The 25,370-nt window shown below is 50.0% G+C and overlaps 2 protein-coding genes across 3 annotated transcripts in view; one reads left to right on the top strand and one right to left on the bottom strand.

Annotated features, from left to right (window-relative positions):
- Positions 1-569: 569 nt before the first annotated feature.
- GAL (galanin and GMAP prepropeptide) lies at positions 570-6,623 on the top strand. Its single transcript, XM_010998091.3, has 6 exons — positions 570-767; positions 1,033-1,113; positions 1,940-1,994; positions 4,854-4,940; positions 5,205-5,282; positions 6,445-6,623. The coding sequence occupies exons 2-6, from the start codon at positions 1,033-1,035 to the stop codon at positions 6,513-6,515; spliced, it is 372 nt and encodes a 123-aa protein (XP_010996393.2). The 5' UTR covers positions 570-767; the 3' UTR covers positions 6,516-6,623.
- A 4,845-nt stretch (positions 6,624-11,468) lies between these two features.
- The window catches only part of TESMIN (testis expressed metallothionein like protein), a 36,330-nt gene continuing 22,428 nt past the window's right edge, over positions 11,469-25,370 (bottom strand). For both annotated transcript variants that reach the window (XM_031448545.2, XM_064491818.1), the window contains 4 exons: positions 17,639-17,741; positions 15,207-15,344; positions 13,259-13,434; positions 11,469-11,661 (listed from right to left, as the gene is read on the bottom strand). In XM_031448545.2, the coding sequence (XP_031304405.2) occupies positions 11,469-11,661; positions 13,259-13,434; positions 15,207-15,344; positions 17,639-17,741 (610 nt within the window). The remainder of the gene's footprint in view (positions 11,662-13,258; positions 13,435-15,206; positions 15,345-17,638; positions 17,742-25,370) is intronic.

Below are 25,370 nucleotides of genomic sequence, written 5' to 3'. Positions count from 1 at the left end.
TTGGCTGATTAGGCCCGTTTTAGAAAAACAGAACAGGGGTCTGCGCACCCGAGGGGCGCTGGGTACCAGGAGGCGGGGGAGCTAGGTGGCCTTCCACCTCCTGCCCTCCCTCCATGGATGGCTCCTGAGAGGCTGAGCGCGAAATTTGGCTGCTGCAAAAGTGTGCGAGTGTGTGTGCGCGCGCGCCCAGGACAGTGTGCCCGCGCCTATCTTGGACTGAGGGGTCTCAGGCGGTGGCGCTCCTGCCGGGCGCAGTGGCCTGAGAGGCTGGGGGCGCTGTGTGGGTGTGGGGTCCTTACTCTGCCACCCCCGGCCGGGTAACAGGCTTGGGGCCCTCCCCCGCGGGTTTGGGGCTCTGGATTCAGCGCGATGGGGGCTCTCCCGCGGGGTGCGGGGGCCTCTCCGCCGCCCCCGCCCCGAAATACAGGACCACCGCGCGGCCCTCCCGCGGGCGCTCCGAGTGGCGGCCGCTCCCGCCCGCTCCGAGGAGGCGGAAACCAGTGGCTGACGCGGCGGAGCGGCTCCCGGGCCGCATAAATAGCGGCAGCGGCGGCGGCTCTGGGCGCAGACACGTCGAGGCAGCGCGGCCGCCGTGCACTTCCCGCCGCCGCGTCCCCGAGGCCGCGCCATGCGGTGAGCGCCCCCGGCCCTACCAGACCCGACCCGACCGGACGCGCGGCCCCGCCGACACCCGGGACCCGCCGACACCCCGGGACCCGCCGACACCCCGAGATCCGCCATCACCGCAGGACCCTCCGTCCTTCAAGGTAGGGCGCCTCCTTGGGGCCCCGGAGGTAGGCGGACCCCGCCTTCTCCGCGCTCCCCTCCCCAGGGCACCCGCCTGCGGGGCCCGGCTCGGCCCCTCTGCCCCTTGCTCCTTGCCAGCTCTTGCCCGCTCTCCGTCCTCGGCCCCCTGGCTCCTGGCCGCCCCGCCCGCCCTTTGGGGGTTGGGATCCGAGCCTCTGTCCCACATCTCTGGGAACAGGGCCGGTCTCCCCGAGCAGTCCCGCAACCGCCCGCCTTCCTTTACAGATGCCCAGAGGCTGCGCCCTCCTGCTCGTCTCTCTGCTCCTCGCCGTGGCCCTTTCAGCCACCCTGGGGAACGGGTCACCGGTAAGTGCAGGGGGCAAAAGTCTCCCAAGCCGGATCCCCTTATCGGAGAAAGTGGGGAACACGGCATCGGAACCAGACCCTGCAGAGGGTGGGTGCCTTGTGCCAGGAACAGAAACAGCCATCAATTCTGCTCCGGGGTCGGGGTGCGGGTCGTCGGAAGACTGGGAGGTGGGGGTGTCCCTGCCGCGGGCGCGGCGCCGGGAGGGGCCGGGGTCCTGCGGGCAGGCCGGCGGGGGCTGGGTGGAGGGTGAGGGTTTCTGCTGAGATGCTGCCTTGGGCCCTCCTGACATGCCTCTCCCAGTGCGTCTACAGCCCCTGCTCGGCGCTCTAGATCTGGGCGCTGCTGCAACTGCGGTTAGCGCCGCAGACCAGTTAGAAGCAAATCTCATTGCCTTCAGCTCAGCAGAGCACCGGTTACACCGCCTGCGAGCTGGACGCTCTGAGTCTGTGGTCTGTGGCTCTAAAGGAACTATTTGATAAAGCAAATTGTCCTCTTTTCATGTCATATATAGCTTATTTGGCTGCAAATCTAGAATTTCTTGTACCTTCCAAATGTACACTCATTCTAATTCCTGTATTATGCTTGGGAAGCCTGGGTGAATTTCATTTAATGCTCACTTTTGCTTTAACAGTTTGCATCTCTTGGCTTATTATATACCTAGAGTGTGTTTGTAATTTGAGTGCTGTGATTATCCGAAGTTCGTAATACCCTCATAGGCTGCCGTGGTGGGTTACAGAGGCAGAAGCTGCCTTCGGGGCTTCTTTGAGGCAACGCAGCCTGTCCAGGCAGGACCCTTACCATCTGACCCCCTTTCTCCCATTTAAGGAGAAGGAAAAGAGAGGCTGGACCCTGAACAGCGCTGGCTACCTTCTTGGTCCACGTAAGTGACGCAGGTGCATGGCCTCTCGACGCTGAACTTGCTTTTCTGATGCTGGCTGTAGCCCTTGTGCTGACCCCGCTCTGTCTGCAATAAGGGGGTAGCGAGTCATCATTCTGAAACTGTGCCATTCCAGTTTTAGTCAGATGAAGGGAAACGGAGGACTTCCTTGAGGCTCTGAGGCAGGATGGGCTTCCCTGTAGGGTTACTTATTCCCTCAAAGGCAGCCCCAGGATGTGCCAACCCTCCTCCTCCTCCCCCTTTTCTCCCCTCACTTGTGGAGGACAGGCTAGTTTCTGCACCCCTAGCCTTGGGGCAGCTCGCTCTTTCTTGAACCCTGACCCATCCTGCATCCTCTCCTGCCTTCTCTGCCGGCCTTGCCCCTTTTACCTCCGCTCCTCCGCCTGGCCAGTCCCTACAGCTTGGCACACTTGACCTAGGCACCTCTTCCTTCCGGAAGCCTCTCCCTCCTCCAGCTCTCCTGCCTCGCACCCTGATGGAATTCCCAGCCTCAGACCTAGCTCAGGCTTCCCTGGTGACCGTCATGGAAGGCAGACATTCCTTGGGGCTTCGAAGTTCTGGGCCCCACCCAGGGTCCCTCCGTATCTCCCTACGCTCTCACCCACTCCTCAGTTTCACAGAGCACCCCACGTCAGTTGACCCCAAGCCCTATCTCCACCTTCCCCTAATCTCAGCCCTGGATGGGAATTCCCAGGTGACCTGAAGAAGCCAAAACATGCTCCCCTCCAGGCTAAAAGACAGTGGTTCTCTTCCTGCTCCAAATCTGTCCCCGTAGCCACCCTGCAAGGTGACTGATACTCGGTGTCTTATCCTTGATTTGCGTCACCTGGACGCGGTGTGAGTAGTTTTACTACATTTGTGATGCAGAAAATCCGGTGACTCTAGGGTAGCTGGGGACTTCAGAGACCCACCCCCAAGACCGGCTGCTGCGTTTACAGACAAGCACACCACGCGTGGGGCTCAGCGACTGGCTCACGGACGTGGAATGCCTAAGCGGGCGCAGGAGACAGCAGGAAATGTGACGCCGGTGCCTGCAAGCGCTAAAGGGGACCGCTCTGGGACACTGCAGGCCGCGGCTGCTGATGCCTCCCCTCACCCGCCCCCCTGCCCCCGCTCTCTGCTTCATGCACGTCCTCTGTCTGCAGTGCCACCTTCAGATTTTAATTGTCCCACAGGAGGGGGCAAGGGGAGACCTTTCGCTTTCTCCTCCAACCCCGCACCTACCTGTGGCTTTCAAATTTGCCAGCATGGTTGGCTTTGGGACAGCCATCAACCTTTAAAAAACCCTCCCCTATTGATTTCCTATTTCCCCACAGGAAAGGAGGCAAACAGCATCTAGCTCGTAACGCCGTCCTTCCAGCGTAATTGGGACAAACGGTGCCTGTTTAAACTGCCATGGGGAGCTTAGCGCTTAATCCCAGGGTTTAAGTACAGACCCTCTTCTACTGCAGGCGGTGGTTCATCTGATCACCTGGCGGGTCCTTGAGAGCTGAGCTTTGAGAAACACAGGCATAGAAATGACAAAAACTAGTTGGGGCAACAGGGAGCATCTTTGATCTCAGATCAAAGGCAACAGCAGATCCTCCCCTGGTCTTGTCCCTGAGAGCTGCCTGGCCTCCCTTCTCGGGGAAAGGACCGGCTCCAGTTTCCCTGACCCCTTTGCAACCCTGAGTTCTTTGCCTCAGAGAGCACTGCTGGCCCCAGAGACAGGAGGAACCCTCCAGCAGCAGTGCCTGTGTGACTTTGGAATACTGAAAAGACATTCATCAAGAAGATTTTGAGTCCTGAGTTAGAAAACAGACTCTTTTTCGCTGTCAGTTTGGATCAGCAGAAGCTGTACATCTACACTATCTGTTGGTCAAAATTCTTTACAACTTCACCCCACCCTCCTGACTTCTATTGTCAGCGTAGCAAACGGGGTGTGAAGGCCGCGTCTGCAGACGGTTTGAGCCCAACCTCACGGAGCGGTGTCCGAGAACTCTGTCTCTGGAAAAGTGAAGTCATTCTCTTTTGTCTAGGCCTGGAGAGGGTGGAATCCGTCAGGCCAGGCAGCCAGACACCGCAAGCCACCCTCCCTCTTCTCCTTCCCACCCGAGGGTCCCCACATCAGTCCTCTTGACTCCAGACCCCTTGGTACAGAGCCCTCAGCCTTTCTTTCCAGCAATTTCTTAAGGGATCTCTGCTTGCAGTCACCATTCCCCCATCTTCACTCCACCTAACACACACACACACACACACACACACACACACACACACACACACACACTTAGCTTCCTTCCCTCCCTCTTCCTCCTCCTTCTCCTTCTGTCTGTCTGTCTGTCTGTCTGTCTGTCTCTGGTTCCAGTCTGTGTCTTGCACAGCAGCCAGAATGGTCTTTGAGAAATAAAGTCTGATTCCATCAGAACTGCAGATCCTTTGGTGGTCCTCCCACCACTGTTTTCAGGGCCACAGGACCCCAGCCCCTGTCCTCTGCCTGGGAGGCACCCAGCTGGAGCACAAGCCCCCCCAGACCCCTCAGCACTACCCCCCCGCCCCCGGCCTGCCCCCTGGGGCCAGTCCCCTCTGCTGGAGCCCCGGGCTGCCCCCTCTTGACGGGGGGCCCCTCCTGCTCTTGGGGAGCCCCAGCACCCCAGTAAGCTTCGTGCCTCAGGCCCTTGCATGAGCTCTTCCCTCAGGTTCCTCAGAGAACGGCCTTCTCTCTTCTGCGGTTTCCCTACCGTGGCTTTATTTTTACAGTGTGGTTGTGCTGCGTGTTGATTACTGGCGCGCACGGGTCCTTCAGGACCGGGAGGTCTAGTTAGAGGCACAGCCCTCAGTGCTTCCCCTCTGATTTGCAAACAGATGCCATTGACAACCACAGGTCCTTTCAGGACAAGCATGGCCTGGCTGGCAAGCGGGAACTCCACCCCGATGACGAAACAAGGCCAGGTGAGAGCGCTGTGATCCCAGGCCACGCGGGGCAGCGGGTGGCGCCGAGCTTCTGCCACCCAGACCCACAACTGGGGCCCAAGCTAGGCCCTGCTGCATCTGTCAGCCACCAAAAATAGAAGAAGCCCCAGCGGGGTCAGGGGTCCCTCCAGGGTGCCCAGCAAGGCTCCATAAGAGAGGGAGGTCCCGGTGATGCCACCAGGTGCCGGGCCTAAGGTGGTCACCATGGTGGTAGGTCGGCAACGCTGGCCCTCTACTTTCCAGGGAGCTTTGACAGGCCGCTGTCAGAGAACAACGTTGTGCGCACGATAATAGACTTTCTAAATTTCTTGCATCTCAAAGGTATGTGAAATTTTACCAAACTAAAATCCCACGTCTTAGAATCCTGGGCTCCTAAAAAGCCTGTCAAGAAAGGAGTCCATAGACTTCTACTGGGAAGTAACCATTGCCCACCTCCACACCTGAAGTCAGGCTGGGGGGGGGGGTGTCCCATGGCCTGGGGACCAGAACCAGCTGCAAAGGGGCTGGGATGGCCGTTCGTCCCAATGCTGTTCCTGGAAAGGATCACCCACCAACGCTGTCACCAGGAGGAGGGGGCTCCAGGGTTCCATTCACTCTGCTGGACCCACATTTCTTGACATGGTAACAACTGCTGTCCCTTTCAGGGCCGTAGTTATGGCACCCAGGCAGGCATGCTGGAGAGCATCTTAATCCATATCTTGTGAGCCATGTTTCAGAATGCACTTTTTTTGCCTCCTGTGGGGCAGGCCGCATTTAAATCCAGCACCTCTCCATCCTGGGATCTGGTCTCTTGTGCAGACACTCCAGCCGATGAGGCCGCTTGTGGCCCATCCAGCCCCAGCTCTTCTGTGCTTTATGCTTGTCATTCATTCAACAGTGAGAGTCTGGCCTTAATCAATAATCATGGGTCAAAACCGCCCCTGTGGAAGGCGCTCCGAGAGTTCACCCGGGGAGGTGGCCCAGGGACACAGCGGGACGTGGGCGGCTTTGATGCTCCAAGAGTGACATCTGGTTATCACGTTTTGTGCATCACAGTTTTGTAGTCTAGTTTGGCAGAGTCAGGACTGTTCTTGGATTCTGTTCTGATCTGTTTGCTCTCAGGCTGCACTGCCTCAGTTGAAGGACTTCAGGTGGGCGTGGGGAGGGGGAAGGAAGTTGAGCCCAGTGGAGCCTTTGGGGAAAACCTGCTGGTGACTTTTCCAGCCACGGGCAGATCAACTCTTCCAGGTTTTTGTTTGTTTTGTTTTGTTTTGAATTTTGTAACATGGAACGTCTTTCATTAGGAGACATCGATTTTATTACCCAAACAGGAATTACACTTTTTAAAAAGTCTGACAGTTTCAGATGCATACCAGATGTGAGCGCTGCATCGTTAAACAGTGAGGAACGTGAGCTGTGCGGGACTCTGGATCTGACCCTGTGAGGTCAGGACAGAGGACGGCCGCTCCAGCTTGCTCCCTGCGTGTGGCCCCTCCCTTTGCAGAGGCCGGGGCCCTGGAGCGCCTGCCCGGTCTCCCCGCAGCGCTGTCCGCAGAAGACATGGAGCAGTCCTGAGGTGGCCCCCCGGGCACCTTCGTCTGTGCCTTGTCATCTGAAGTCAAGCTCGAAGTCTCATGCGATGTCTGCGGAGTAAACCACCCCGTCCTCTCTGCCCTGGTGCCGTGTTCCTATAATTTAAGATTTTTTCCCTTTGGTAATGATTTTGAGTGGCAAAATAAAAGAATAGCAACTGCTTGTGATGATCATTTTCTTCCTCACACCTGTCTCGCCACTACTGCCACTGGCGTGTTTTTAAGAGATAACACTTGGTTACAATCACCTGTGGGGGCTGCAGGGCAGGCGGGGCTAACAGACAGCTTAGCATGCGCGTGGCTGGGTTAGAAAGGTGAGTGTCGTAAGCGCTGTACTTTAACGCTCAGGAGATGTGCTGAGTCACTGCTGCGCAAAAGGCAGCCTGTGGGGACGGTAACGCCAAGATGGCAGAGATGCGGTGAACTTTGGGGCAGAAATGAAAAGATCACACAGAAGATCCGAAAAGAGCACAGGTGAGGACAAGAAGCCAGGCATCGTTCTGTTAAGTTAAAGGATGGCCCGCGGGCTCTGAGCACGGCCTGGGGCAGGGCGGAGGTGGAAGTGGGGGCCCCCCTCTGTGATCTGCCCCCCAGCAGTGCCCCTCACTCCTGGGGGGTCCAGGCGGCCCACGGACCGCTGCAGTTTGTGCTTCACGCCCCGCCCCAGGTGACGGCAATACGCAGCCAAGCAAGGGAATCACCCCCGGAGACCCCCCTCCAGGAAGTAGACACTGAGGGTAATTATTCAGGCCCTGCTGGCTGGCCCCCGCCCTGCCCTCCCCACCCGCCCACTCCGGGACACTCGCAGAGGCTTTCCCCACGACTCCGTCTGCCCTTCCCTCCCCTGCATGTGCCCCCACACACTCTGGTGGCCTGGTCCCAACTGCGGGTGTGGGAACGCCATCCGCAGGGTCACCAGGCCCCTGCCCAGAGTGCCTAACTCAGGATGACTGGGTGGGCAGAACCCGCACTCCTAACAAGCGCCTCAGTGATGCCGCCGCTGCTGCTCAGGGCCTACACCTCACTGACACGCTCCAAGCCCGCAGCCTGCCGCCTGTCCCACCTGGTCTCCCTCTTGCCTTGGCCCCTTCCATCCGGTGGTCACGGACATAGACCTGTCCCCACCCCAGCCTGTCCTACTAGCCACCACTGATTGCAGCTCCTGGTCCAGCCTCACTCACCTAAAACCTTTGCACACACCCCTACTGATGCCTGGTAAACTGCTACACATCCCACAGGATCCTGTTCTGCGGTGGCCTCCTTGAGGGTGCCCTTCCTGCTCACTCAGCAGGGCTGTGTGCGGGCCCCACTTGTGTGGTGCTACCCCCATTGGAGTGCTCGCCACTCTAGTTCTGTTTGCTGCTGTTTCGCCTCGCTACACTGGAAGTCTTTCCAGAAACAAACTGTGCTTGATGAAACAGAGATCAGACCGGGCCAGGCTCTGAGTTCCCTGCAGCTGAGAGAATGAGAAGACAAGTCACAGACTAGGAGAAAGTATTTGCAAAAGACATGCCTGATTAAGGGCTACTAATCAAATATACAAAGAATTCTTAAAACCCAACAGTAAGGAAATGAACAACCCAGCAAAATAAACGGGCAAAGTATACTTCAGCGATACCTCACTGAAGAAAACACCAAGATGGCAAGCAAGCACATGAAAAGACACTTCACAGCGCGCCATTAGGGAAATGCAAATTAAATGACAAGCTATGGCCACACGCCTATCAATATGGCCAAAATCCAAAACACTGACACCACCCCGTGCTCACTTCTGCCCACCTGCACCCAGTGAGCTTGCTAAAGAGAGCTCCCCACGCAGGGTGAGCAGGGCCATCCCCATCCTTATCCTTTCCTCAATCTGCTCTTCTCTTAGATTCTCTAACCTCTCCCAACATTTTTATCTTGGCTGAAACTTCTACCTTCAGTTCCTTAAAACAGGTATTTTAACTTACTTCATATAATGATTTGTCTATTGTGGTTTTAAGCTGCACCCCCATGGAAACTAGACCAAACCCCGCAGAATTCCAGGTGTTGATGAGAGTTTCGTAAAAGGAATAAAGGGTCTCAGAGCCAAGATGAGGGTTACAAGTAGGTTTCTGCTGATATTTTGCAGTAGAAGTTTCCCTCCTGAGGGCGGCTCGCTCGCTGCCACACTTTTGGTATTACGTACAGCCTGCGGTTAACTGACAGGCAAGACGCTGTTCAGCATGTGTGACGTAAGAAGTGTGTATCTGGGCTCTGCCCCGGCACAGAGCTCCTAACACCCCTGTAATTTCCTGAGTGATGGAGATGGTGGGAGTGGCTTACACAGAGCACCCAAATCCTCTGCAGTTCCCTGGGTGCTAGGAGTGTCTTTTGTTCTAATGAGGTGACTCTTGGTGGGCCCCTGGACGGCTTCAGAATGGGGGTTGATCTCCAGAAAGACCAAACCATGATTAGAAGCTTGGAACTTTCAGTTCCATCCCCCATTCTCCAAGGAAGGGAGAGGGGCTGGAGACTGAGTTAACGATTGATCATGCCTATGTGATGAAGCCTCCATAAAAATCCCTAAACTGCAGGCTTTGGAGAGCTGCCAGGTTGGTGAACACATCCAGGTGCCAGGAAGGTGGTGCCCTCCAGTTCCAGGGGACAGAAACTCCTTGCTCAGGACCCTTCTGGACCTCGCCTATGTACCTCTTCTTCTGGCTGCTCATTTCTATCCTTTATAATAAACCACTAACGGTAAGTAAAGTGTTTTCCTGAGTTCTGTGAGCTGTTATAGCAAATTATCCAACCCAAGGAAGGGGTCATGGGAACTTCAGATTTGTAGCCAAGCCAGACAGAAGTGTGGGTAATCTGGGAGCCACTACTTGAGATTGGTGTCTGCAGTGGGAGCTGTCTTGTGGGACTGAGTCCTTGAAACTGTGGAATCTGACACTAACGGTGTCAGAATTGAGTTAAATTATAGGACACCCAGATGATGTCTAGAGAGCTGGAAAACTGGTTGGTATAGGGGGAAAAAAGCCCCGCTCACGTGGTATCAGAAGTGTGAGTGCAGAAACAGTTTTCTTTTAGCGTGTGTCATTTTTTTTTTAAATGATTTTTCTCAGATTCTTGAAAGACAAGCTTTAAGTTAAGCTGCATTTCTGGGAAAATAAAGACAAAAACAAAAAACAAAACCCACCAGATAATCTAACCTTAATCACAAAGGTGACCCACATCATTTAGTACGTACAGAAATTTGCACAGCCACACCCAGAAATAAGGACATACTATTTTTATTTTTATATAGTTTTAAAATAGCATTGGTTCTCTAACAAAAACAAAAAGCTGCGGTTTTCTGTCTTCTTGGTCATCCTCTGTAACTGCTAACTCTGGGTGTTGCAGTGGCTTTATACACAACCCTGCTTTGGCTTCTACTTCTCATATTGAATTTTCTGCAGGTTGTGCAGACTTAACAAATTCTCCCTTCTGAGAAGCCCTGCAGAGGTTATGCTTTCCCAGATGCCCTTTCCCTAGCCTTCAGGCTGTAGCTCTGTATCTGGCCACAGGCAGAATGCCCTCAGGTAGCACTGAAGGCCCCCCAGTGCACAGGAGCCCAGGTCCCAGGTGGGCCCCCTGCAGGGCTGGTGCAGTGCCCTAAGGGTGGCCGCTCCCCTTCCTTGCTGCCAGTCCTGCCTCCGGGCTCTGCAGGGGCGACACCTGCTGCAAGGCCCTTTCTAGGCAGCTCCCTGCCCCAGAGCAGTGCTGGAGCAGTGTTCCCACCCCGCCATCCGACAGCACTTGTCTACCTCCGGCTTTCTGCCGCAGAATCCAGACCCCAAGGGGTGACAAAGGGGTTGAAACGGAGAAGAGTTAATTTCTTTCTCCTGGTTTGGCTCCCCATCAGAAACTAGGCTATTCCAAACACAGCTCTACAAACTGCCAGCTAGCCCCTCACTCCTTGCTCACTGACGTGCCAGGGCCAGGCCCTGAGCCCCACTCCTCTCCGCGGGGGGCTGCGAGCCCCCTAAGTGCTCTGGGGCAGCCGTGCTGCTAACGAGCACGGAAGCAGAACTGACACGTTAACAGTTATTAAGTTAATTACGACAATGGAAGACATTTGAAATTTTTATTCCTCTTTGCTTTTACAATAGAACCAAAAGAAAGTTGACTTAATAACTTATCTAACCTGCTGGTTTCTGCAAACTAGTTATTTTAACTGTTTTACAAACAATAATAGTATTATAACAATAATTATGGAGAAGTTAATTGGATAATAGAGCTTTTCCACAATTCAAATGGAAACACATAAGAAACTAGATAATTTTTAATCTCACAACTCAAAACGGTACTGACCAAGGCACGCCTGTGTGCTGTGTGGGCCACCGCCCGCGCCTCACGGAGGCCCTAGAGGCGACTGGTAATTCCTGTGACTCTGGGGAGGCGTTGACACGCAGACACTCTTCAGGGCATTCAGCAGTTCTCTACAGACTTTAAGCTGTATCTTAGCAGTCTATCTGGGGACTTTATTTCTAAATAATTTAGGGGAAAAATCATCATGGCTTTTTATGCAGAGAAGCCCCCGGAGGAAAACTCCCGGAGAGGATAAAGTCGGGAGGAACGGACTTTTATTTCTGCCCAGGGCCTGCTTCCACCCTCCATGACTCAATGTTGGTGCAGACACCCCCCTGCCCAGGACCGCAGGAACCCACTCTCTCTCCTGGGGTCCAGACAACAACGGTTATGGCATGCACTTCCTCAGAAGAGGGGAGGGTTTCCATTGCCAAATCCCTCAGAGACTGTGAGCACACACCCGCCCCCCCGTTCCCCGAAAGCAGAGGGAAAGCTTAATCTTAACGATGAAGCTGTTGCCGCAGACCCAGCCTCGTGTTCCTTAAAACAACCTTCTAAACTCTAGATTTCCTTCAGAATATTGAGACAAAATCCACATCACTCACATTTCACACATTGCACTCTACTCAATTTTCAGCCCTTTGGATTTGAACTCAATAAGGAGAATCTGTGACAAGCATCTCCCGAATTCCTCTAAGATCATCTGCTCCGCCAAGCACTCGGAGCGGCGCTCCTTCTCCGCCTCTTCGCCTTGAGCCAGCAGGCAGGCGCACGTGGCCTCCACCACCTCCCAGGAGATGCATGAGGAAGACGGCCTGTCAGAAGAGAGCGGGTACAGGCCACGTTCAGTCACGCCATTGTTTTAAGATACCTTGTGTATTCAAGGGGACATGCTTGTCAAGGCATTTTACAGACTGTCACAGGTAAAATCTAACATCGGCTTCCCAATACTGGAAACTCTATTGCCCATATGAAGTAAAGGATCGCCTTTAGAAGAACACTACCGAGCACAGGTGCGTCTGTCAGCCTCTAGACACCCTCTTGTGGCAGATTCTAAATTTTCTCAAAATTAGACCCACTAACAGGCCCTGAGACCTGGGCTGCGGTGCCCAGCCGTGGGCTGCGCAGGGTAGAAGCAGCCGGGATCTTAGATGAGACGCATCCCTGCAGACAAGCCCGCGGCCTTGGTCTAGGCTCCCTGTACAACGTCTGCCTCAGGAGAAGGGGGCAGGACAGCGCCCCAAGGGCCGGCCCTCCTCCCAGGACCTCCGAGCTGCAGAAGCCCTCGCCTCCGAGGACTCGCCTCCTTGGGGCACATGAGCATGGCCTCGCCTCTGAATGCCTCTGGGAGACCTGAGTGAGGCTCTGAGAGACAGCAGATCTGTGCCATACAGGACACTGGCCATCTTCCCCCCGGGCTCAAGGGGCAACTGGGGCTTAGCTGGATAGTCACCCAGACTGAAACAACGCAGGAAAACTATAAAGTATCAAGAAGAGTTAGATTATGAAAACAGAGATAGGTGCTGGGATTGGTTAAAGTCTCTCACGGAGGCAATACGCAGTGCCTTTGGTGGAAGATGAAAAATGAAATGTCTGAACTCTTGAGCTGGACTCCAAGGTATGGAGCGTCCATCACAGTCCTTCGGACACACACCATCCTGATGTCGGACAGTGACATTTCCACATAGAATTTCACAGAAGATGCAGCCATGTTTCAGTACGTTTTTCCTGATAAAGACCTCTGCAGATCACAGTGATGAGTATTTCCGATGTTTCTCTAACCAAATGAACATGAACTTGGATTTTCAAAATGATATCAATTAACTCATGACATCTGGTACTTTATCATGACATGACCCATCACACTGAACTCAATATTTTTTTAATGGGTGAATCTAGTCCAATAGACAGTAAAATTATTGCTCAACCCTTGAGAAACTGCTAGGAATATAATACAACCTCCAAATAATTAAATGGGAAGATACCCAACTAAAGTGGAATCCGCGATCCCTTCAGTAAGGAACACAGCTTACGAAAGCTGAGAAATTCTCCCTGCTGTCACTTCCTATGGCACAGACTGGTTCAAGCACACGCTGTCGAGAGAGCATGCCTTTGCGTCCTGACGTCCTGCAGGGCCCTTCTACTCTTGTGAAAAGCCGGGGGTGACCCAGACGGTGAGGACCAAAGGGTCACGCTGAGAGGACAAATAAGACCAGTTTTAGCAGCAGGGCCCCCCGAGGTAACACAGTGTGTGATCAAGGGAAGGTCCAGACAGGGAGACTGGTGCCCGCTCCCCATCCCGTCCCCACCGCTGCTGCAAGCACGCTTTCTTCCCAGTGCGTAAACTGTTTTAACTCTCCTCTCAGATTAACCTTGAATTCCCCTTTAGGAGGGTTAGTTCAGAGTACCTACCTGTCTCTTCTGAATTTTGGTAGTCCTGAAAATTTAGTTGGTGATAAATGATGGCTGCCTTCAAAACCTCCAACTTCCATATAATTTGGCATATTCATTAGCGTTTTTCGTTCTAGGCTTTCTTCATAATTTTTGCAACCAATGCATTTACAAATAGAAGAACACATAATTTTGGCCTGGTAATAGAAAATGCTTCAATAAAATTAGGTTGCCCTGCAATTCATCAAAACCTGACACATTCTATTTGGACCTTAAATACCTGTTTATATTTGTGTGTATGTGTATGTGCATGAATGTAATCTGCAATTTTCACACACACAAAAAAGAAAAAAGGCAGATGAGAAGAGGAGTGAATGATGGTGATGTGAGGAGGGAGGTGCCTTCCCGCACGTGTCACTGTGAGGGGGAGGGTGATGGGGAGAGGACTTCCAAGGTGGGCGGGTGTGGGTGCGGGCCCGGGTCTCCACCCTCCTCCTCCTCCGGCAGCCAAGGGTGCCGTGCTGGCGCTGCTGTTACAGAGAATGTGTGGGTGGGTAGAATCTGAAACCCACCTGAGGGTAGGCCTGTGTTGGGTGTTCTAGGGGAGGCCCTTTCTGCTTCCTTGTGGGTGGACTTTGTTGTCACGTGGCCGTGTGACACCTGGGGCGGGGGTTCCCAGCTGTGCCCGGCAAGCCCGGGGCCAGCCCCTTGCTCGGGCCGGGCCGTGGGGCAGTCGGAAGGCTGGCCCTTCCATCCACAGTGGTTTTCAGCTTCTTCTTAATTTTAGCCCCTGGGAATTTCCCTCTGTCCTTTTGAGCTCAGATGGGCATCTGAAAGGGTGTGTTTTATTCTTCACCTCTGAGTGTTTTGAGCAGGAGGTTTTTTGGGATTTCTAGTCTGCTCGAATACCAGAGACCTCAGGACATCTGCCTTTGCATGGGCCACTGCCCGGCAGAGGAAATGGGCTGACTCAGTCTCATGGCAGCCCCAAGGATGCTGTGAAGAGCAGACAGAGATGCTGCGAGGACATGTGAAAATAGTTCCCCTGGGGTAATGCCACTCCTTTTCTGGACCTGTGTCTCTGCAATGTTTGTGGCTATGTTTTCAGAGCCCCAGCTGGGGGACGCTAGGTCTGCTGGATCTCCAGAATCATGAAGACTTTTCTTAAGCCTTTGATGACAACCTCTTAAAAATGAAATTTATAGAAACCCCACCCCCGTTGCCCCAAGAGACCCCAAACAAACCAAAGGAGAGCTTTTTAAGGAAGAGTTTCTCAGCTGCTTCACTGATAGGGCTGGGCCTGAGGGTTCACCCCCTTCCTCTTTCTCCCTTTCCTTCAACACAGAAAAAAGACACAGAAGAGGGAGGAGAGAGGGGTGAAACTAAAGGAGAAACAGCACATCCCTCTACTGTCGCCAAACCTTTGAGAAGAAGGAAGAGCCTAGTCCTAGAATTGACACCTCAGTTTGTTGGCATCTCTCTCGTAGCAGAGGTAACTGTCCAGGCTGGTCTCTGTCTGCTCAGGCGCTGGCCGCTCAGAGAACCCAGGTGAGTGCTCGCTGGAGGACAAGGCTCCCCAGGGACCTACTGGCCCACCCAGAGCGTCTTTGCTCTGCTCAGGGAGGAAGAGGCCCACCGCCAGGAGCCACTGGACTGCTGGCCGTGAGTGTGGCTCCCGCATGAAGTCAGCAGAGTGGGCAAGGCCACGGCAATGGGCGCCCTCGGCCAGACACTCAGGGTGGGCTCGGGGACTGCAACACGCACCCAAAGGGGCCCTGGGCTAAGGCACCTGATTCCTAAAGTGTAATTTATATTTGAGAAATTAAGGTAGACTAATGAGTAACCTTTAAGAATCCCTGGAAGGGAGAAAATTAAATTATATTTCTCTCTTTAAGTTAAAGCTTTTTAAACCACAAAGTTACTTATTCACCTGGCTTTTAAAAATAACACTCGGAAGGAGGTGACTGACCTCGTAGCACTCACAGTAGTTCTTAAGGCAGCCCGACCTCCTGCAGTTGCAGCCTTTGCTGTGCCGAGGCTTGGCGTCTCCCAACTTTCCTTTCCCAATTTTTGGTTGGAAAGCTTCCGGATTTCTGTCAAGACATGCCTAAGGCAGAAAGTACAAGACTCCATCACAACATACTTCATCGTTTAACAATAATGTGCCGTGAAAGGGCTCTGTTTTCCTGTCACGTCATCTGGTAGTTACTTCAGGAGGAGCCAAGGCAAGCAGTGGGCCCGTCTGCTCATGTCATTAAGAAAGCGTGTCCGCTTCCTGTTCCATCGCCACTCATTTGCACACTTAAAGGCAGAAAAGTAATGGACAGTAAAGACGCAAAGAACATCACTGTGTCTGTGTGGACTTCCTTCCTTCCCGCATTTCTCTTACGTTTTTTCCTGAGACACCTGGGATCTGGAGGCCAAGGCTCCTGGGGACCTAGTGCCCCACCCAGAGTGCTTTGACAGCTCACACTTATTAAACATTTACTGTGTGTCGGGCATCCTTCTGTGTGATTTATACACATTCTCTCGCTTCATCCTCACAGCGACCTCGTGAGGTAAACAAGACGCCTGCTCCTGCTGCCTGACGGGTGAAGAAGCAGAGGCGGGGAGAGGTCAGGTAACGGAGGGCAAGTGGTGGGAGCGGGTCCAGGCCCTGTGCTCACGTCCAGCCCCGGGTCTCAACCACACAGCACGTGCGGCTTCGTGTCTTGGTGTTCATTAAACTTTTCTGTCTACTGCCTACCCATCTAGACATACACTTACGCATCTATTTCTCATAACAAAGTGGTTCAGGGCTCTACGAAGCTGTCTGAGCATCAGCGCCAGCCCCTGTCCCCCCCCCCCAACAAGTGAACAGCGGGACCTCTGCCCCCCAGCACCAGGGCCCCTAGAAATCCCCAGCGGCCCAGAGGGACCACTGGGGCGGCACGGCTTCGTATTTTCACTTTTGACAGAAGAACGAGGGGCGGTGAATGCACGAGTCTGTGGGTGGAGTGTGATGAATTTGAGCAGGCATGTGCCCTCACCCAGGTCAAGTCAGAAGACAGTCCAGCCCCCAGAGGCTCCCTCATGACTCCTCCCGTCAACACAGCTGCAGTGGGAGCCTCTATTCTGACTTGGATCGCTCTAATTTTGCCTGTTCTGGAACTTCATCTGAATAGAACCACGTGGTGAGTACTCTTGTGCTTGGCGTCTTTCAGCAGCACAACGTCTGGGAGCCTTGCCCACACTGTAGCACACGTATGTGGCTCTTTCTTTTGCACCGATGTGTACTATCCCACTATATGATAAATCTCACCAGATTCATCCATTCTCTCATGGATGAACATGCGGCTTGTTTCCAGTTTGGGGCTATTACAAATGAAGCATTTTTGTACAAATCTCTAGTGGGCGTGTGCTCATTTCTATTGGCTATATTTTTAAGAATGAGACTGCTGGGTCATGGCACATACAAAAGTTTAGCTTTAGTAACTACTGCCAAACAATTTTCCAAAGTGGTTGTACCAACTTACATTCCCACCAGCAATGCACAAGAATTCTGACACTTTTAAAACTTTTTACACTTTCAGTTGCAGACAACACCGTTAACCCCTAAAAATGCTACTACACTGAAGTTTAAATGCATCATAGTTTTCTTCTGCCCTATGGATATGCCTGTATCAAAATTGGTATTTTCAACTGATTTATCTATAATTCAAGAGGGGAATTCAATGATTTCAGAAAAAAACAAACAGACCAACCATGGCAGAGTATGAGTCTCAAGTCCGCAGGTGGTGGCCCTCCGCGTCCCTTTGTAGAGAGAGGGCATCCAGACGTGTCCCTGCAGGCTGGTGGTGCTCCCCTCCCTGGTGCTCTTCCGTGCCTTCAGGAAGGGTTGAAAGCTCCCAGCTACTGCATGTCCCTCCAAGGTGCTGTCTGCCCCTAGATTCTCCCCTTCACCCGGAAGCCAAGGAGAATAAAAACCAGCCAAACGTAACGATGGCTGAGAGCTTTCACCTGGTTTTCTTCACTCACTGGACTGTCTATGCCTTTTCGGACTACACTCTTTGAACTCAGGCTTATCTGCTATATAACACAAGCCAAGCTTCTAACCCCCAAATCAGGACAAAGTGGATATCTGCATGCTGTTAAACCAGAGCTTTCTGGGCCCCTGCCGCCCCTTTGAAGACATCCCACGCTGGCAGGGAACAAGGTCTCTCTCCGGCTACCATGCTCATAAGAGCCCCCATTCGTGGCCAATACCCCCACCTGCAGGAATAGAGTCCTATGCAATGAATACTTTTCAACACTTTGGGTTTTCCCAATATTGAAGTTAGAAATCTGTGGAGACAGTTTTGTGACTAACCCTAGCACTTTTAAATGCTTTTAAAATACGTGTCTTTCATGGAAATTTCTTACCTTAATGGCCTTAAACCGTTCCATTTCATGACGTAAATTGTTGCAACAATTATTACAATTGCAGTTGTTGCAAAAGTCTCCACCAGCAAAGCAATCACAGTACCTGCGAAGAAAACAACACGATGCGTCAAAGGCACTGGCTGCAGAGTGAGCAGATGACACAGGCGCGCACAGCACTCCGGGAAGGAGGGAGAGAGCCGGCCAGCACGCGCAGTCAGCACAGCTGTGTCTCATGACTCTCCTTTTCATGTGAAAACAGACCGACTGGGATGGTGTTCTCCAGTGACTAACACAGAAGAGAGAGACTAGTTAAAGTCATTGGTTTCCTAATATAGGAGTTTGCAGAGCAAAACAATTTCCTGGAACATGTCCACGGATGTCAGTTGCCTCCTGCTCCGATGCCCACTGCCGCCCTCCTGGGAGCACTGTAAGCTGGTGAGTGGAGACTTCAGGTAATAAAGAGCTGCTTCCCACCAACCATCCCCATCCTCCCAACACGAGCTCACCCCGGCCAGACCTGGCCTTGGAGAGAAAACGAGAGGCACCTAGAGGTGGAGCCTGGCCCAGGCTGCCTCCCTTTCGCTCCAGGTCAGTGTGTGGAGGGAGGAGAAACAAACGGCGGAAGAAACACGTGTGGAACGACTGCCGGGACTGTTATAACGCGGGCTGTCCGTGAGCTCAGAGTCTACCCGACTGCTTGGTGAGGAGACCCCCCCCCCCCGAGGCCCTGCCCTCTGCCCCGGGGACCCTGGCTGTGTCCTGCGGCCCGCGGGCAGCGCTGGGCTCCTTCTCTGCTGGGCTTTCCTTGAAGAGCTCGCCGTGTCTCTGACGGCGAACTGCTTCACAGGCTCTGGGAGGTGCCTGCCCTCAGGCTGTACAGCAGAGTTCCTTACAGGCTCTGGTTTACGTTTTTTCCTGTACGGGCAGGGACAAGACACTTCCCTCGCTCATGTAAAATCCAGTGTCCAGGAAAGGACTCCTGATGCCCTACCTGTAACCTGCACCCCAGAGGGGCTTTGGGAAGCTTGTCAGCCACTCCATGGCTCAGCTTGTGACCAGAGGGCTTTCTGGTTCTCAGGAACTCTGTTCTCCTCTCAGAGCACGATTCATTGAAAAAAGCTTCAAATGCAGGTTTAATATCAGCTGTGCTACCAGCTCCCTACATCATCTGATACAGGTTATCTATCAAGCAGTGCCTAGAGCCATGAAATGGAACTCATGGCACCCCGTCTACCAGTCTCAAAGGGCTGCTGAGGGAAGCCCTGAAGACTGGACATCCAGCATGCTTCCACAGAGTAGGTGTGATTCCTGCAGGGTGCTGCCTGTGGCAGCTGGCAATGCAGTAGACCAGACGACTGCAGAAACCTTCCTGTTACAGAATTCCTAAATACAATTCTTTTAACGTTTATTATTTTAATATTTTAAAATAATGTTTTAAAATGCAAGTCAAGCCAAGAGGAGAGTGGAGGAGAGGTTGTCAGATGGGAAAAGAAGAGATTGTGAACCCAGGGGCTGAGTTCTGTAACTACTAAGTACTGTCCTGGGCCATCTGCTGGTCCCTACTGACCCAGAGCTTGGGTTCAAAGGGCCACTCATGCAGGAGATAGGGGACAAAGTCTGAGCTACAGAAGGTGGGATTTGGATCAAAAACACTCATATAAAGTGTGGATCCTTGAAAGGCAGCCTCCCCACAAGTCTAACTTCACAGGAGGAGGGTGTGGAGACATGTCACTGTCTGAGCCACACAGAGGAAAGACCTCACGCAAGATGTGGAAACCAGAACAGACGCACAGGAAAGTAAAACCAACAGGAGAGAGGAAGATGCAGAGGGCCGCCAGAGTGCCCGCCGTTTACGCACCAGAGGGTCCAGGAAGATAGGATTTTAAGAACGAAAGGGAGAAAGTAAGTCAAGAACATTTCCCAGAACTAAAGGGCATGGGTTTCCAAAGTGAGAGGGCCTGCCAAGCGGCCAGAACAAGACGTCTCATTACCGAATCTCAGAGCATGGGGAGCAAGGAGAAGGTCCCACAAGGTTCCCGAAAGGATAAAATAGGCTTCGTACAAAGGTCAAGGAAAAGAATCGTGCCAAAATTTCAATAGCAACACTGGAAACTAGAAGAAAATGCAGCAAAGCCCCCAGAATTGTAAAGGAAAATTTGACTAGCTGAAGTTGAATGGAAGCTGGAAATCTCACTATCCAATCCAAAATGATCATCTCAGTGTGAGGACTATGACATGTTCAGACATGTAAGGTCTGAAAAATTAGGTCCCATGTACTTTTGCTGAGGAAGCTACCAGAGAATGTGCTACACCAAAATGATGCAGTGACTCAAATGAGGAAGATAAAGGGATCCAGGAGCCAGGGGACCAAACATGAGGAGGAAGCAAAGGAAACCCTGGGCCTGATGGGAGAGGCGGGTCCACGAGAAGAACTGTGCAGCAGGCCTGGAAACCAACCACTCCGAGTGGGACAGGTGACGGCTGTGGGAAAGGCTTCCTCCAGGCCAGTCTCAGCGAATACCTAGTGTGTGGAGCACCTTGAGAAAACAGTTACCCAAGCAGAGGAGAATTAATGGGTAAGTAAGTGCTGTGTACATAAAAAACTAAGTATTAACTAAGTGTTAACTCGAGGGAAAAGGTAAAGAAGTGCAGGAAGAAAATCAATCAAGGCTCAGTAGTGAGGAGTATTTTCACGGTCATAAAAATAAATACTTGCCACCGCTCTACCCAAGTGCATCCAATGCCCGAGTATGGGAAACATGCGTGTCAGGAGGCGGATTACGAGTAGGTGGGAAGAATAAACAGAGCTTTTCTCACATCTTTCATGATGTGAAAACAAGTGGTCACGCCAGAACTTAAAAGCCAGCAAGCAGCAATACAGGCATGTTGTTTAGATTTATGGAGGCAAATGTTAAAAGATTTGGTTAAGGGCTGAAAATTCCTGGAGATCAGAAAATAAGGAACAATTGTCAGGGAACTCCTTTTTTTTGTCATAAATCTTGTATAATTATTTGGCTCTTTAAACTATGTGCATGTGACCTGGATAAGAATAATAACTAAATTAAAAGTCAGAAAGATAAAACTGAAACTGAAAGATACAGAAATTGGATCCAGATTCAGCATAAAAACACAAAAAAGTTAAAAATATGGAAGAGAGGCTAAGAGAAATGGTCAGTAGCCAGGGGGCTCATGTGTATCTGAGTAGCATGGCAGAAGGACAGAAAAGAGGAAATGGAAGAGAGGCATCTTTGGAGTGAGGATATCTGTGAGTTTTCCAGAGCTGTTGAAAGTTGTAGATCTTCAGATTTCACAAACCCAATGAACCCCTAAAAGGCAGGTAAAAAGAAAAACCAAAGATAAAAAGAAAATTGCAAAAACACCAGAGAGAAAAGACAGATTACCTAGACTGACCACTGACTTCTGTTAGAAATAATGGAAAACAGTGGAATAGCATCTTCAAAGCATTGAGAAAAAAACTGACAGTCTGGAATTTTATACCTCGTCAAACTGTTTTGTCACTGACGTGGGGCTTGGCACGTTTCTTTTCTTGCTTTACACATTTTGCTGGGTGATTTTATTTATTAACTCTTCCCCCTCTTTGTTTTAAACTCTAGGTTGGAGATTTGTAAATCTGTACCACCAACCCCTCATTTTCTTCTTCCCCAAACATCAGGGAAGGGCTGGCCACGTTTGAAGCTTATCCTCCTCATCTCCCACTCATTCTTTTTTTTTTTTTAATCAACCAAAGTCCATAGTTTACATTAAGGTTCACTCTTGATGTTGTACATTCTATGGGTTTTGACAAATGCATAATGACATGAGCCACCACTATAGTATCACACAGAATAATTTCATTCCCTAAAAATCCCTTGTGCTCCATTTATTCATTCCTCCCCTCTTCCCTCTCCCCAAACCCCTGGAAACCACAATCTTTTTATTGTTTCTGTAGCTTTGAATGTCATTTGGTTGGAATCATACATTTTGTAGCCTTTTCAGACTGGCTTCTTTCATTTAGTAATATGTCTTTTAAGTTTCTTCCATGTCTTTCATGGCTTGATAGCTCATTTCTTTTTTTTTCACTGTGTATATATTTTAAAATTTACATATATGTACCGTTCCTTGTTTCTAAGAACATTTAGAGCTTTAGATTTTTAAATTTACATAGTTATCAAAGGAATAAAGCCAATCACAAAATAAAAAGTAATCCAAAAAGATACACACACCCTGCTATTAACAGTAACATTATTTATAATTGCCATGATATGGCAGCATCCTAAGTGCACATCAATAATTGAACACAGTAGACACAGCATATATGTGTGGGTGTGTGTATATACATATATAGAGAATGGACTACAACTCGCCCATAAGAAGGAAGGATATTTTGCCATTTGCAGCCCTTCATTCATTTTTTTTTCATTTCAAAACCCACAATTTTATAACTAACACAAACATTTCCATTACATCAAAAACAACAAAATACCTAGAAATAAACTTAACCAAGGAGGTTACCTATACTCTGAAAACCAAAATGACACAAAAAAATGGAAAGATTTCTTGTGCTCCTGAACTGGAAGAATCAACATTGTCAAAATGGCCAACTACCCAAAGCAACCCACAGACCCAACCCGACCCCTGTCAAAGTACTCGTGACATTCCTCACAGAGCTAGAGAAAGCAATTCCAGAATTTATAAGGAACCACAAAAGAGCCTGAACAGCCAAAACAAGCTTTTGTAGGTCTCTGTTTTGTTTTTCTCCTTCTTCTTTTTGTTCTCTTTTCTTACGGTTTGATGACTAGAGAAGGTCCTTTAATAATTTGTTGTAAAGCTGGTTTGGTGATGCTGAAATCTTTTAGGTTTTGTTTATCTGTGAAGCTTTTGATTTTTCCAAGTCTGAACGAGAGCCTTGCTGGATAGAGTATTCTTGGCTGTAAGTTTCCCCCTTGCACCACTTTAAATATGTTGTGTCACTCCCTTCTGGCCTGTAGAGCATCTGCTGAAAAATCAGCTGATAACCTTATGGGAGTTCCCTTGTATGTTTTGTTGCTTTTCTCTTGCAAATTTTAATATTTTCACCTTATCCTTAATTGTTGTCAATTTGATGACTGTGTGCCTCAGCATGTTCCTCTTTGGGTTGATCCTGTGTGGAACTCTCTGCACTTCCAGGACTTGGGTGGCTACTTCCTTCCCTAAGTTAGGGACATTTATGGTGATTATCTCTCCAAAAATTTTCTCAGGTCCCTTCTCTCTCTCTTCTCTTTCTGGGGCCCCTATAATGCGAATATTAGTGCGTTTCATGTTGTCCCAGAGCTCTCTTAAACTATCCTCATTTCTTTTCATTCTTTTTCTTTTTCTGTTCTGCAGTAGTGATTTCCACTAATCTGTCTTCTAGCTCACTGATTCGATCTGCCTCATATAGTCTGTTCTCGGTTCCTTCTAGTGTGTTATTCATTTCAGTGATTTTGTTCTTCAACTCTGTTTGAGTATTCTTTATTCCAACCCTTTGCTAAAAAACTTCGCTCTGTGCCTCTATACTCCTCTTGAGTTCTCTGAACATCTTCACCTTGATTACTTTAAACTCTTTCTCAGATAAATTGTCTACCTCCTCATCACTTATTTCTTCTTCTAGGATTTTACCTTGTGCTTTGGCCTGGGAGATATTCCTTTGCCGCCTCATATCGTCTACCTTTCTATGTGTTTGTGGACTCCTTCCACAGTCTTTGGGATTATTGTTTTCTTATTTCTAGTATCTGCCCCTGGTGGATGGAACTAGACTAGAGGCTTATGCAGGTTTCCTGGCAGGAGGAGCCAGTGCCTGCCCACTGCTGGGTGCAGCTCGGTCTTGGACCTCTGGTAGGTAGGGCTGTGTCTAGAGGCCTTTGTAGCTGAGGAAGCCTGCTGATGGGTGGGACTGCGTCCCACCCTCCATGTTGTTTGGCCTAAGGCTTCCCTATAGGCTGTTGGGTGGGGCTGGGTCTTGGTGCTAATGATCTAATCAAGATGTCAGCCTCCAGGAAAGCTCACGTAGATGAATACTCCCAGAATATCTGCCACCAGCTTTTATGTCCCCTGAGTGAGTTGCAGCCATCCCCCACGTCCCTAGGAGACCCTAGGCAGGCCTGGCCCAGGTTCTTATGAAGCCACTGCATCTGCCCCTTGGCCCTGGCGCACACAGGTTTCCATGAACGCTTCCCTCTCCCACTCATTCTGTAACCCGTGGTGCTCAGATGTTCTCTACCTGCTAACTCTCCAAGGTGGTCAACAACCTTCTTACTGGAAAATGTCAGGACCTCTTCACTGCACCGCACCTCTCAGCCACGTGTGACACCGTGGTGCTCTAGAACCACACTCCTCACTTCCTGTCAGACATTTCTACCTCTGCCTCACTGCACCTGTGCCTCAGCTCCTGACCTCTTCTTCATCCCTCACCTGCTGGCGCTGTGGTCCCTCTCTGCATTCGCAGTGTCATCCTCTCCTCGGTAACATGACCCCTGAGTCATTTCTGACCATTACCTTTCTCTCTTTTCTCACACCCAAGGGGTTACCAAGTCTACCGATTCTGGCTCAGAAATCTAATTTTATTCTTAATATAAGTAAATCACATTTGTTAGTTTTTAAAAGTATAAAAAAGTATGGATTAAAGAAGCCTATTAAAAAAATGGATCATTAGATTCGCTTTTTAAGAAGCTAGCTATATTTGGAAAACAGGAGACACACCTAAAACAAAACTACCACATAGAAAGTATGAACATAAAGGGATGTTATGAACACAACCTGCTGATACTAACCAAAGAAAATATGGTATAGTAGCATTAATAGCAAGCTCCCCCCCAAAATAATTTAACTCAAAAAGCAACAGGATACAGAGTTATATTTACCAGCTGATGGAAGAATTCACCAAAAAGATGTAACAATCATGAATTTGTATACTTTTCACTATGGACTTAAAATATATAAACCAAGATGGAATCATAAGGAGAAAACAAGCAAATTCACAAGTTATAGCGAGAGGTCTTAATGCACTTTTATCAAAAACAGATAAATCACACAAAGTTTAATAACATTCAGCATATTTAAAAAACAAAGTGAACAAACTCGAGCTAATGAATAGTAATGCATCCAACAAAGAGAATATACATTTTAAAGTTAATATAGAATATTTTAAAAATTGATCAAACATTAAGATATATGAAAGTCTTCATTAATTTCAAAGCATTGATATCATATAGACCATATTATCTGACCACATTATAATTAAACATAAAAATTAAAAAAGAATATTGCTTTAAAAAAATATATATACATACATACATACATACACATCTGGACACTATGAAATGTACACCTAAATAAGTCATGACGTGAAGAAAACATTACAATGAAAACTACAAAATATTTCAAGTGAATGGCAATGAAAGTACCACATGTCAACTCTTAGTGGATGCAGTAAAGCAGTATCTAGGGACAATTTATAGCTTCAAATGCATTTGCTAAAAAATCAAAAAAAGATTGGAAATAAATAAACATTTAACACAAAAAGCTAGTAAAACAAGAGAGTAAAATAATAATAGTGTGAGGGAGAAAATAGTAAAGAGTAATAATATACTTCTGAAATAGGAAACAGAAATACAAGTGAGAAAATCAATAAAACCAGAAGTCGGTGCCCTGAAAAGACCGACAAAATAGATGAACGTCGCATGAGACTGACCGAGAAGGAGAAAGGCACAAATAA

This window comes from Camelus dromedarius, chromosome 12 (assembly GCF_036321535.1).
Source record: "Camelus dromedarius isolate mCamDro1 chromosome 12, mCamDro1.pat, whole genome shotgun sequence".
Lineage (NCBI taxonomy): Eukaryota > Metazoa > Chordata > Mammalia > Artiodactyla > Camelidae > Camelus > Camelus dromedarius.
This window is presented reverse-complemented; position numbering and strand designations above follow the sequence as displayed.